This window comes from Equus przewalskii, chromosome 1, assembly GCF_037783145.1.
Source record: "Equus przewalskii isolate Varuska chromosome 1, EquPr2, whole genome shotgun sequence".
Classification (NCBI taxonomy): Eukaryota; Metazoa; Chordata; class Mammalia; order Perissodactyla; family Equidae; genus Equus; species Equus przewalskii.
In genome coordinates this window covers 40,672,417-40,685,058 of record NC_091831.1, presented here as the reverse complement: position 1 = coordinate 40,685,058, position 12,642 = coordinate 40,672,417, and the positions used below count along the sequence as shown (strand labels likewise).

The window sequence follows — 12,642 nt, the reverse complement described above, 5'->3', positions numbered from 1 at the left end:
GCGCGGCGGCGGAGGGGGCGGGCAGGCCGGCGAGCGGTGATGTGGCGGGACTCTTTGTGCACTGCGGCAGGATACGCGTTCGGGCGCCGGGACGCGGCTGCGCTCAGTTCTCTCCTCTCGGAAGCTGCAGCCATGATGGAAGTTTGAGAGTTGAGCCGCTGCGAGGCGAGGCCGGGCTCAGGCGAGGGAGATGAGAGACGGCGGCGGCCGCGGCCCAGAGCCCCTCTCAGCGCCTGTGAGCAGCCGCGGGGGCAGCGCCCTCGGGGAGCCGGCCGGCCGGCGGCGGCGGCAGCGGCGGCGTTTCTCGCCTCCTCTTCGTCTTCTCTTCTAACCGTGCAGCCTCTTCCTCGGCTTCTCCTGAAAGGGAAGGTGGAAGCCGTGGGCTCGGGCGGGAGCCGGCTGAGGCGCGGCGGCGGCACCTCCCGCTCCTGGAGCGGGGGGAGAAGCGTCGGCGGCGGCGGCCGCGGCGGCTGCAGCTCCGGGGAGGGGGTCGGAGTCGCCTGTCACCATTTCCAGGGCTGGGAACGCCGGAGAGTTGGTCTCTCCCCTTCTACTGCCTCCAACACGGCGGCGGCGGCGGCGGCACATCCAGGGACCCGGGCCGGTTTTAAACCTCCCCTCCGCCGCCGCCGCACCCCCCCTGGCCCGGGCTCCGGAGGCCGCCGGAGGAGGCAGCCGTTCCGAGGATTATTCGTCTTCTCCCCATTCCGCTGCCGCCGCTGCCAGGCCTCTGGCTGCTGAGGAGAAGCAGGCCCAGTCGCTGCAACCATCCAGCAGCCGCCGCAGCAGCCATTACCCGGCTGCGGTCCAGAGCCAAGCGGCAGCAGAGCGAGGGGCATCAGCTACCGCCAAGTCCAGAGCCATTTCCATCCTGCAGAAGAAGCCCCGCCACCAGCAGCTTCTGCCATCTCTCTCCTCCTTTTTCTTCAGCCACAGGCTCCCAGACATGACAGCCATCATTAAAGAGATCGTTAGCAGAAACAAAAGGAGATATCAAGAGGATGGATTCGACTTAGACTTGACCTGTATCCATTTCTGCGGCTGCTCCTCTTTGCCTTTCTGTCACTCTCTCTTAGATCGTGGGAGTAGACGGATGCGAAAAATTTCCGTAGTTTGGGTGACTATAACGTTAACCCTGGTCGAGTTTCTAGATCGGATATATTTTGTGTCTCCTTTGAATGCATTCAACCTAGGGTGTGTTCGGCTAGATGGGACTCTTGCCTGGTTGCAAGTGTCAAGGCACCGATTGGTTTCTTAATCTATGGGGTCTCTTCCTAAGGGCCATTGTCCGTTAATACGGAATACAGTGCACTGGTAGTGGATTAGTGAGCTCGGTAATCCGGTCTACTAAATGAACAGAAAAGTAGATGCTTTGAGGTTGAGCATATTTCGATTAAATCTTGGCTTTAGGCCCTAGATCAAGGGTATAGATCAGATTAAAATGAAAATTAGTGTTGCACGTACGCATGTTGCATCAGAATCTTGCAGTGATTTTTTTTTTTTTTAGTTTCCTGGGTTGCATTGATAGATTCTTTTAAAATGTGAGTTGTGGACTGATTTGCATAACTTTATGAAGCGGAATCATTTTCAGCCTATGCGGTGCTCATTTGAGGGCAAAAGTAGATTTGTGTGTTTAAACTAAGTTAATTACAACTTTGAACGGCATTTAGAAGTTTTGTAGTTTGATATCAATAGTGCCATGGTATAACTCATAAGACACTTTTATTAGATCTTTGTTAAATTTGTTTTTTTCTCTCCTTATGGGGTGATGTAGGATAGGGCATGAAATTTGCAGTTCAGTAGTATTTTATATTCAGTGCTCTTGTCATAGGTAATAGAATGGAGATTGAGTGGTTTTTTGATCCCAGAAGATAATGTTGTGTAGGGTCAAGGGTATTGTGTGTAGCAAATGGTGATTGCAGAGATTAAACTTGGGTTCTCACTTGAAATTTAAGTACTGCTGTGATGCCAGAATTGCTACTCACCTTATTTAGGTTTCAAGTCCTCTGACACCTTTGGGTATCTGTTAATTTTACTCTGACTTGACTAGAATGTCAAGTATAACTTAACCAGCTAATAACCAGAAATGCTGGCAAGAGTGGATTACTCCAGCTTCAGATTCTAGACATGTTAGCTTTTTTAATACAGTGTATTAAATTTACTGAGTCAGCTTGTTGAATAAGACAGAAACCCAAGAATTTTAACGGTGTATAGTTTTCGTTGTCTAAAAGTTAGGCCTTTGTACTTCAAAAGGTAGTGGTTATCAAAGGCATTAACTTTGCAGTTTCAGGTATAATAAACTGGTTTTGATCAAGGAAGAGGATAGAGCCCTCCTTTTTTGCAGAATGGAAAGTATCACAGAAATTGAGATTACTGGTAGGCCAGTGTATAAGATATGGAAAACAGAATTAAGTTATCGGTCTGAGGTGACTGAAGCATTTTATTAAGGTCTCTATTAAGACCGAAAATTTGGTGATATGAATTGTAGCAGTGGACAGTATTTAGTTAAATTATGTAATTGTGTAAGTGTTAATGGAGTGTTTTTAATAAAAATGATCTCTTAGCAAATATCAGTAAACATTTTGCTTACAGGTAGAGTGACACTAAAGTGTCTAGATGTCCTGCTAAAAACTGTGGAGAAGATTTTTTCTTTTGAAGAAAATGGTTTATATCAGAAGAGGTTTTATTCCTTTGGATTATGCAGCTGCATATAAATGTGCACAGCTAATTTTGCCCAAGTTTTTGTTTTGAAATGAAGAGAAGAGTTACTGAAGAAATAGCTTTACAGTGCACGAAACTTAATAGTTTTCTGTTAAGTTAAAAAATAATATTTTAAAAGAATATTTGGAGATTTTGGAGTCTGCATTAATTGAAAAACTTTACTAAGGCTGAACTTGACCTGATTGCCCAGAAGATAATTAATTATGGAAAAACTCTTCTGATTTGCAACTTATTTCAAAAGTAGCAGTCTACTATTGGTGTGATTTAGTGACGGTCATCTAGATATAGAGGAACAAATTAATTAAATGTTTATTTGACTTTTTTTTGAAAGCCCCCATTGAAAAAAATTTCTTGAGTTCTATTTGGTAGACAGGTTGCTTTTAGTATTCAAATTACGTTTATGCTATTTTTACTTTACCCATTTGTTTTAAAATTATCAGAGTTTTAAGACTAAAATTACTCTCCCAGGTTCTTACATGTGACCAGTGTGGTGATTGTTAATTTCTGCTTTGATTTCAGAGTATATGTGCCTCCATACGTGAAATTTATGTGACTTAAAACTTTCTCTACAACTGTACTTTTAGTTATGGTATGCATAGAAAGCAGTATCAAATATTGCATCAAATGACTAATAACACTTAATTTCTAGAGTTGTGGTTTTATTGAGCCAAATGTTAATATGAAAAAAATCACTTAGGAAAAAGTCAGTGGAGGCCTTGCTTTTTTGATAGTTGCACTTCCAATAATTTTGATATGCCACAGCACTTTGATTTGCTTGGTTTCACTTTAGTGTTTTGTGTTTATTGTCAGGGGAAAAATTAAAATGGCCATTGAAGACTGTCTCTGGCAGGTTGTAGTATCTGTTTCAGCAGCCAGCCTGTTAAAAGTTAAATTCTTTTATGAAAGTAGAGATTGAAGTATTTTTATCTGATGAAGAAAGACTAACAATGAAGTGATTTCTCTGAGGAAAATTGAGGACTATAGTTCAGTTTTAAAATATTTTTGCAACTCTAAAAATAATTTGTTCGTAGGGTTTTATTGTTAATGTTAGTCTGGAAAGTAGTGCTGAATATGAGACTATAAAAATTTAGTGTTTTTAGATTTTGTGGAAACTTTAGACTTCTGTTGTGTTTTTCTTGTTTGTTTGCATCTTTTCAAATATTAACCTTCATAGGGAATATTTTTAACTTGTAGAGTACAATGACTATTAAAGTTAGCTGTGTTATCTTAAGATTAGTGATTACTGAAATGACCATATTGTGAGCTTTTTAAAAAACAATTTTATTCGCAATTTTTATTTTATGCTGTTTTGTATCTGCTAAGTTGTATATCTTTCCTGAACAACATGACTGGGCTACCTAATTGCTATATGATAATTTACAAACTTCCTTTTCCTAAAGCTTATTCAAAAATAAAGCGTATCTGAAAGGAGAGTAATTTACAGTTTATATGACTCAGTATAAGGAAAAAGGAATCTTATTGCTGTCCATTGCAAAAGTTTGCACAGTAGCACAGTCATCAGTGTAGATTTACATTGCTTATAATATACTAAATAAATACTAAATGAATAACATCATAAAATTTGGTGAGATATAATCACTTTAATTTCAAATTTAGTTTTAGAAAAACAGGAGAGAAAGATGCATTTGTAGGTATTACCTTTTAGAATTTTAACAACATGAGAAAGCTGGTGATATTTTAATTTTTGTGTGGAACAGTCTATCTGCTTTTTCCTAATAACCACATAAAATATGCAAAGCTCCAACTGTTACAGAATCCCTTACTTTTTGGAAGTAATTCTTATTTTCTTTCAATTCTTATTTTCAAATTTGCCCCATTTGCTATTTGTTTATTTGGCGATAGCTTAATACTTTTTAATAACTTTTAAGCTACTTAAGAAGTAATCACTTCATTGGCTTTTAATGGAGGAGTATTTATTATGGGAAAATCAATTCACAAAGTTTCAACATTAATTCACTCTCAGTAAACATCTATTTTAAATTTTTACCTCAGCCTTTTTAGTAAGACAGAGGCGTAGGAGATGTTTTTATATTAATATTGTATGCAAAGTCGGGGTTTGTAAAGAGATATTTAGAAGTGTGCATGCATATAACAGTTTTTCACTTACTTGAAATGTTAGGCCTTGGCTGTACTATAAGGATTAAGCTTCCAGAAGATATGTGATTAATGATAGTATAAGAAATTTGTTTGATACCAAATTTTTTTCCTGTAGAAACCATTAGTTCTGAAGTTTTATTTCTATTTGGTAAAAGTCTCACTCTATTCGCCTTTTCTATCTCCCTCTCTCCCTCCCTCTCTTTTGGTTAAAAACTTGATTTTAAGTAGTCAGTACTGGAGAATTCTTCTGTGGCCTGAATTCCTTAAGAAAAGGTGTTAGAATTTGCTCTGAGGACAGTGTCTTAAGACATTTGTATCAACTTGTAAGACTGGAGTCAGTAATGATTTCAGTAAGTATTCAGTTCTGTTTTACAGTTGCTTTCCGTGAGGTTGCTTTGAAATTAATGCAGTTACTATCAGAGGTATCAGTAATGTTGAGGTTAGACTGGATAACCTTAAATTGGTAAGGATTTGCTGAGCAAACTGATATCCTTAATTCTTTATATAGGCTGTATTACTGCCACATGCATTCTTTGCTAGGTGGTCAAAAGTGTTTTGGTCTGTGAATAATGATTCTCTTTGTAAGTATTGAATATATGCACTTACTATTGTAAAATACTTTCGTTTGTCAGGAAAGGTGAAACTGGTATAGTGGTTTAACTGTTCACCTATCCCCTAAGTTTTTAAATTTTTTTCATTGGGTATAAAAGAGGTATTAGCAGTTTGGTTCTTTTAAGATAATTTGCACTAGAATTTAAAAAAGGCTGTTGGAAAATATTAATAAGAATAATCATAATTTAGGGGTGAATTAATTTTGGATGGGAAGTTTTAACTTAGTTCAGTATAGTTAAAAGATAGATTCTCTTTATTTGCAGTAGTTTGCATTAAGAGATGGGTGGACATCTTCAGGGTATTAGGTATATATCCTTGTTGGTAGTGTTGAGAATATTGACAGATGGATACTGTGGCTGCATCTGGCAGCCAACGAGTGTTCTTAACCGATATACAGTGTGGAAAAGAAGACTCCTCTTTAGCTGTTATATTTTAAGTGGTTATACACTTAATTATCGTCGGTAGTTATCACTTCACATATGGACAGTAAATCTAACTTATAAGTATTTGAATACTCTGTGTATATATGTAAATAAGTACAAAGTTAGCAAACTCGTAATATTTCTAAAATAACTTTCTTCTCTTTAAAGAAGAGATCACCTTGGTGGATATTGTTTTATAATTTTCAAATACGTTTAAATCTATTTTAAATTACATTAAAATGTTGAGTGTTAGTTTTATCTACACATTGTGTGTACATTGTTTCAGCTCAGATTTTAGGGTGGCAGTGTAGGCTCTGGAGTCAGGCTTCCTGTGTTGGTATCTTGGCTCTGCCACTTAATAACTGGATGACTTTTTGTAAGTTAGTTAATCTTTCTTACTCTATTTTATCTGTAAAATGGGGATATTGGTACCTCCCTACATAAGGTTTATCTTGAAGAATAAATGAGATAATATAAGTAATTCACTTAGCATAATACCTGCCACATTGTGAATGCTTAAGTAATAATGGCTGCTCTTAAAAATTATAATTTCAGATTATCCACGTAGGAAAAATTGTATTTTCATCTTTAGGAGGAACAATGATTATAACTGAACTTCCTCAGTTTTGGATATGATAGAATTTTGATTGGTTCAAGCGCTGAGTGTTTTTTAAAATACGGGTATTCCTTTAGGAGCTCTGAGTGTAACGTGTCTATGATTTTGCTGTTTCGTTGCAAATAGAATGTAAAGCTCTGCTCCCTCATACTGTTGACCTAAGAGTAGTTAATCATGTTAATCAAGAATTATTTACTCTAAAATACTAAGGTAAGATGAGAACTTCCTATTATGGCATAATGAAGTAGAAGTGTTAAAAAGAAAAATTTGTTAAAATATTAAATTTTCTTTGGTGTTTAAGATAAGTCAACTTAAATATCATATATTTTTACTCAACAAAGTATAATCTCCACCTCAAATGAAAGAAAACTTGTGTGATACAAGAGTTATGGAAAGTGTTTATCAATAAAGGTGTATTTCTTAGCATTTCTTTTTAAGTTCAGATTTTTGGAGGAGTTATGCAGCTTTGCATGCCAAGTTACATTTATTACAATGTAATTTACACTTAATATAATCTGGCAATTCATTAATATAATATAGGAATTTAAGTTTAGTGTTAAATAATTGTGTCTTATTTTCACATTTGATCAATATTATTTGTATAATTTTAGGCCCTAGCAATGAGAAGAAAGAGCTAAAGGATTTTTTTCTTCATTCTTATCAAGTGTGGAGGAAGGATAAAATAAGCTTGAGAGCTTGAGACCTGCCTAGTGAAAGCTATTAGTTGTGTATAGGGATCATTCTTTTTGTTTTTCCTTTGCCTGTGCTGGTTTCCCAGCTGTATCACAGTATCCCTCAGTAGCGATGCACTTAATTTCTAGGGAGCTGTTGTGCATGTTCATTTGTTTTGCATTGCAGAATGAATGGTGCTCTGTCTAATTATATATGTGATTTTTACATATTTTGTGTTGTATAAACCAGCTGTATTTTTAGTCCCAGTCTAGATTGTGGAATTGAACTGTGCATTTGACATCTTGGAAAATTGAATTGTCTAAAACTCTTTCACTTCCTGCCTCTCTCTTTAATGCTGTATGCAACTGTGTTTTATGCTTTATATCACTACCCCAAAGTTACAGTTGATTTTATCTTATTAAAGCCCTTCAGAATAATTTCGGATTTTATTTCCTTTGATCTTTTAGATTTTTCAGTAAGGTTCGCTTTGTTTAGTAGTAATTGCAAGGATTGCATTCTGCTAATTTTATATGTTTAATATTTTTGATCTTCTGAAGAGAATATAATTAAGATGTTATAGGCATTGTAATTTGAATCAAGTATTCTTTAAATCAGATGTATTCTGAAAGTGATTTGTAAATACAGCATATATGTTCAAAGTTGCAAACAACTCTGCCTTAAAATGTATGCAATTTTTTTCCATTTAAAACTCTTGTTCTCATGAATTAATGAGATTCTTTGGGTATTCTAGTTACTCTGAACTGATTGGAGAGTAAATAAATAGAATTGAAAACTTTTTTCTACTTTTAAAATGAAATTTGGGGGATGTTACTACGCTTGATTTTTTTTTTGTGTTTATTTTTTTAAATGTGTTTTTGTGAATTACTTTACTCTGAGTCTATCAGAGATAAAACTGAATGCCTGGGCTTTTCTGTTTTTTTGTTTTTTTTTTTAAATAACATGAAAACAGTGCTTTGCCAGGCTTAATTTAACCATGTTGTAAAATTTATTTAACATTTTTACTTAATCATTTATGAAATATGAAAAAATGACAACTTGAGTCAGCAAGGTTGTTTTCTTTTTAATTAATGTAATAGAATTAGCTAGCATATACCCTAACAGTGCCTTCTATTTGTTTAGTATTTTTTTTATTAACAAGGTCTGTTTTCAATCATTAGCTCATTTGATTTCACAAAGAGAAAAAGAGGTAACCTAAGAGATAGACAAAGCAAGCATTATTTTCCTCATTTTTTTGTAGAATAGGAACCGTAGCTCCAGTAGAATCAGTAACTTGTTGAGGGCTAATAGAAGATTGAGAACAAAGAAGGATGTAGGGTTTTTGGGCGCCTGGTACAGTATTTTTCCTATTATGTTACATCAGTGGTTCTCAAACTTTAGAGGGCATCAGAATAACCTGAAGGGCTTGTTATACCATAGATTATTTGCCCCACCCCCAGAGTTTCTGAGTCATTGGTGTGGGTTAGGGTCTCAGTATTTCTTTCTTTTTTTTTTTAAAGTTCACTTCTTTTTTTTTTTCCCTTTTTCTCCCCAAAGCCCCCCGATACATAGTTGTATATGCTTCGTTGTGGGTCCTTCTAGTTGTGGCATGTGGGACGCTGCCTCAGCGTGGTCTGATGAGCAGTGCCACGTCCGCCCCCAGGATTCGAACCAACGAAACACTGGGCCGCCTGCAGCGGAGCGCGCAAACTTAACCACTGGGCCACGGGGCCAGCCCCTCAGTATTTCTATTTCTAACAAGTTCCCAGGTGGTACAGATGCTGGTGGTCTGAGGAATCACACTTTGTGAAACACTGCATTTTGCTTCTTCAAGCAATTCCCTAATGTGTTGTCTCCTTTAGGTTAATAAAACTTGCACATACATTATCTCATATGATCTGTAAACCTTAAATAGCTCAGCATGGCAAATGTTATCCCGATTTTGTAGAAAGGCAGCAGAGTGGAATAGAAAGAGCATAGATTTGGGAGTCAGCTAGACCTAAAGTTTAGCTTAAATCCTTGCTCAGCCACTTATCACTTGTGTAATAAAGGTACGCTACTTAACCTTAGTGAACCCTAGTTTCTACACCTCTAACATGGTGGTAAAAATCCTTAACTTGTAGAGTGGCTTTTTAAGTTTGTTAGAAGTATAGGTTAGATGTTTTCAGAATATTGGTTGCTAACTGGGAGTGATCCCCTCCCACCTTGTCTGGGTATTTGACAATGTCTGGAGACAGTTTTGGTGGTCACAGCTTGGGGGTCTGAGTTGGGGAGTGATGCTGTTGGCTTCTATGGATTGAGGCCAGGGATGCTGCTAAACATCCTACAATGCACAGGACAGCCTCTCCCACAACAAAGACTTATCCAGCCAGAATTGCCAATTCAGCTGAGGTTGAAAAATGCTAGTTTAGAGGTATAAAGTGTTTGCTACATAATAAGTATATTTAGTAAAAGTACCCCTCGCCCTTAGATTGTGGTATTTAAGAAGTTTAATAAATTTCTTTATTAATTTCTAATAAATGATGAAGCTCGGCTTTTAACATCTAGGTTTTCTGACTGCTTCTAGGCCAGTATTCTTTATAATAAGAACTTTGTCCACAAAAGATACCCCTGGTAACAAAAAAGGTTTATTTGAAGAAAGCTCATGTATTATTTGACTGATTGTGAAAGTGCTGCTTTGAACTTCTGTTAGAAAAGGCTGAAGATGTTTTCAATAAACGTCTTAGTGTAATGCACTGTATTCAGAAGGATGTTACATAGAACTGCTCTAACAGGATGAATATGCTTTATTAAAAGAAAGCATTTTTTTCATTTTTATGTTGCCAGTAGTTTTTAAAGGAATCCTTAGCTTGTGTCCTTTAATTCTATCAGTTGTTGAGTTCTCCCAAGATACTTTGCTCCCAGTATACTTGTTTTTTGTTGTGTAATGTATTCTTTAATCTTACACTTTTTTATTCTAAAGCTGCTTTTGTTATAGTCGGGTATGGTGAAGTTAAGTGTGCTGAGGTAAAATGGCAAATTTCTGACAAGTTAAAAAACTTTCTCATTTCTTTCCAGATAAAGTAGGGCTGACTCTAAGGTTCTCTGATGCGTGTGTTACGTTCTTTTCTAGACTCTAAATTTGCTATATCAGCCTGTTGAATTACAGTGCTTTATTTATCTAAATTAAAAACTTGCATTAATGTAAAGTTTTTGGGAAAAGTTGAGATGAGGTGTTAGATGAGCCCAGACATGAGAAGATGCCTAGGGAGTAGCTTAGAGGATTCTGAGTTTTGTTTTGTTCTTAGGGCAAGCATAATTACGAAAGTGTTCTAGGAATAGATTGTTTGCTATGATTTTTTTCTGTGTGCTTGATTTTACAATTTACTTTGCCTCTCAGTTTGCACATGCATAATAAAATGTCAAGGCCTATTTTAATAATTCTTATGAAATTTAAATTTGACTCATGATTCTTGTTGAAATTATAGGAGTTATTCAGAGGTACTGATAAATATTTTAAAACCAGGACTGCTAATCATAATAGCTTCAAATTTGTTAAGAAAAACACTATTGCTGTAATTTAATTGAATAAGGCTTATGGTGTTTATTTCAGTATATGAATAAAAAACTACATTTGCTTACTGTACTTAAGAAAATTTCTTGTATGAAAACACAACAAATTAAAGAGAACTAAAAAAATATTTCCCACGGTCCTACTTCTCTAAAACTTCATGTTTTCATATTAGCTTGTAGTTTTGTTCATATGCGTGTATTTTGAAATATAATTGAGCATAGTGAACTTAAAGGTGTGCGTGTGTATGTTTTAGCAATTTCCAGAGCACCTTATAATTGCCTTTATTTTAGATGGTGAAGTAATCAGAAATATTTAATTATTTCCTTGTAGTTGTACATTAAACTTGTTTCCAATATTTGGCTATTTTTTTCTACTCTTTTCTGATTTTTCTTTAGAGTGGATTTAAGATGACCTGAATATTAAGAAATATTTTCATGATTTTGATTCACAAAATCATAATCTCTTATACAAAAAATAGCTGCATTGTTGGAATCTTGGAGCTGTTTTTCTCTTAGAAGAAAACTATTGCATATTTAACATTTTAAGCTTATTTTACTTATTTAAGTGAGGCAAAATAGAATTTATTTAAACACTTGATCTGTTAAATTTCCTTTTTCTATTGTAGGACTATTGTATTGAAATTCAAGTGGATATAGAAGTGATTTGAATAGACTATCACATCATTTCATACTAAAGTGGTTATAACCCTTGCTACTTTCCTGTCTTTAATCAGAAAGGGTATGGCTTGTCATGATGTTACTGTTCCCTGGAACATATTTTGAAGAATATAGTTTATATTTGCATAGTTGCCACGGTAATTGGTGATATTAATTGATGAAGGTTTGCTGTGCATTTGCATTTATAATGAATATTAATTTTTGTGGTCAAAAATTGGATTTGTTAGTTTATGTCAGATCTTATTTTTAAGTGCCAAATACTAAAAGAAATGATTTTAACCACATTAGCTAAATGATAGTTCTTTCCCAATGAATTTATTAATTCATGTAGTTAGAACAAAAAATATTGAGGAAGAAACAAACTCTTCTCTTTTTTAAACAAAATTACTTGTTAGAGTAACGTTTTTCCAAGTGAGATAAAATTGTTTCAATTCTTAAACGTAAGAAAATTTTGATCTAGGTGTGATATAAACCTTCTTGGGTGCTAATGAAAACATAGCATAGGCAAAAATATTTTGTGAGTGTAGGCATTTATGTTTTTTGAAAATTCGTGAAGCAATTCAACATCTGAATAGTTTTCATGGACTTGGAGGAAACCTGTATAAAATAAATAACAGTATACAGAAAGTATGATACAATTTTGCATATCTGTGTTCTGTCCAGTGTGATCAAGATTATATGTAATGTAAAATAAGCTAAGGTGCTCGTTATTAAGGCTGTTTGGATTCTTTTTAATACTGAAAAGGTCACACAGATTGTGATTATGGTGTAGTGTCCAAGAACTAAGGCTTGCCATCTGTTACCCAAAATAGGAAAAAGTTAAGATAATCTAGTGATATAAGTGGTTTTGACACTTCTGTCTTTTGGTCATGTATTAATTACGATTTTTAAAGACTAATATCAAATTTTAAGCTTTTGCAAAAATGAAGCTTAATGGTTACGGTGGTGTTTATATTTTTCTACCAAAATACAAAGATACTGGTTGAGAACTAAGGATTATGTAATGAAAGTCTGGCTTTTAGTCATTTGCTTTTACAAGATGAGATATTTAAGTGGAAACATCATGTTTTAACTTGAGACATTAAGTTATACAAGATTTTGATATTTTTAAACTATAATTTTCCTAACAGTTAATATATCAGAATTCTCTATTACAGAACTTAATCAGGGAACTGATTTAATAAGTATTTTTTAAAGATTTGCTTTAAATATTTTTCCCGTTCTCTGCTTTTTTCTCCTACAACTTAATTCTTG

The 12,642-nt window shown here is 35.4% G+C and overlaps 1 protein-coding gene and 1 pseudogene across 2 annotated transcripts in view; both read left to right on the top strand.

Annotated features, from left to right (window-relative positions):
• The first annotated feature begins 39 nt into the window (after positions 1–39).
• LOC139082013 (PTEN upstream open reading frame MP31-like) lies at positions 40–1,025 on the top strand (annotated as a pseudogene).
• Positions 892–12,642, top strand: part of PTEN (phosphatase and tensin homolog) — an 84,930-nt gene continuing 73,179 nt past the window's right edge. For both annotated transcript variants that reach the window (XM_008536064.2, XM_008536065.2), the window contains exon 1: positions 892–1,025. In XM_008536064.2, coding sequence (XP_008534286.1) covers positions 947–1,025 — 79 coding nt within the window. In that variant the 5' untranslated portion in view covers positions 892–946. The remainder of the gene's footprint in view (positions 1,026–12,642) is intronic.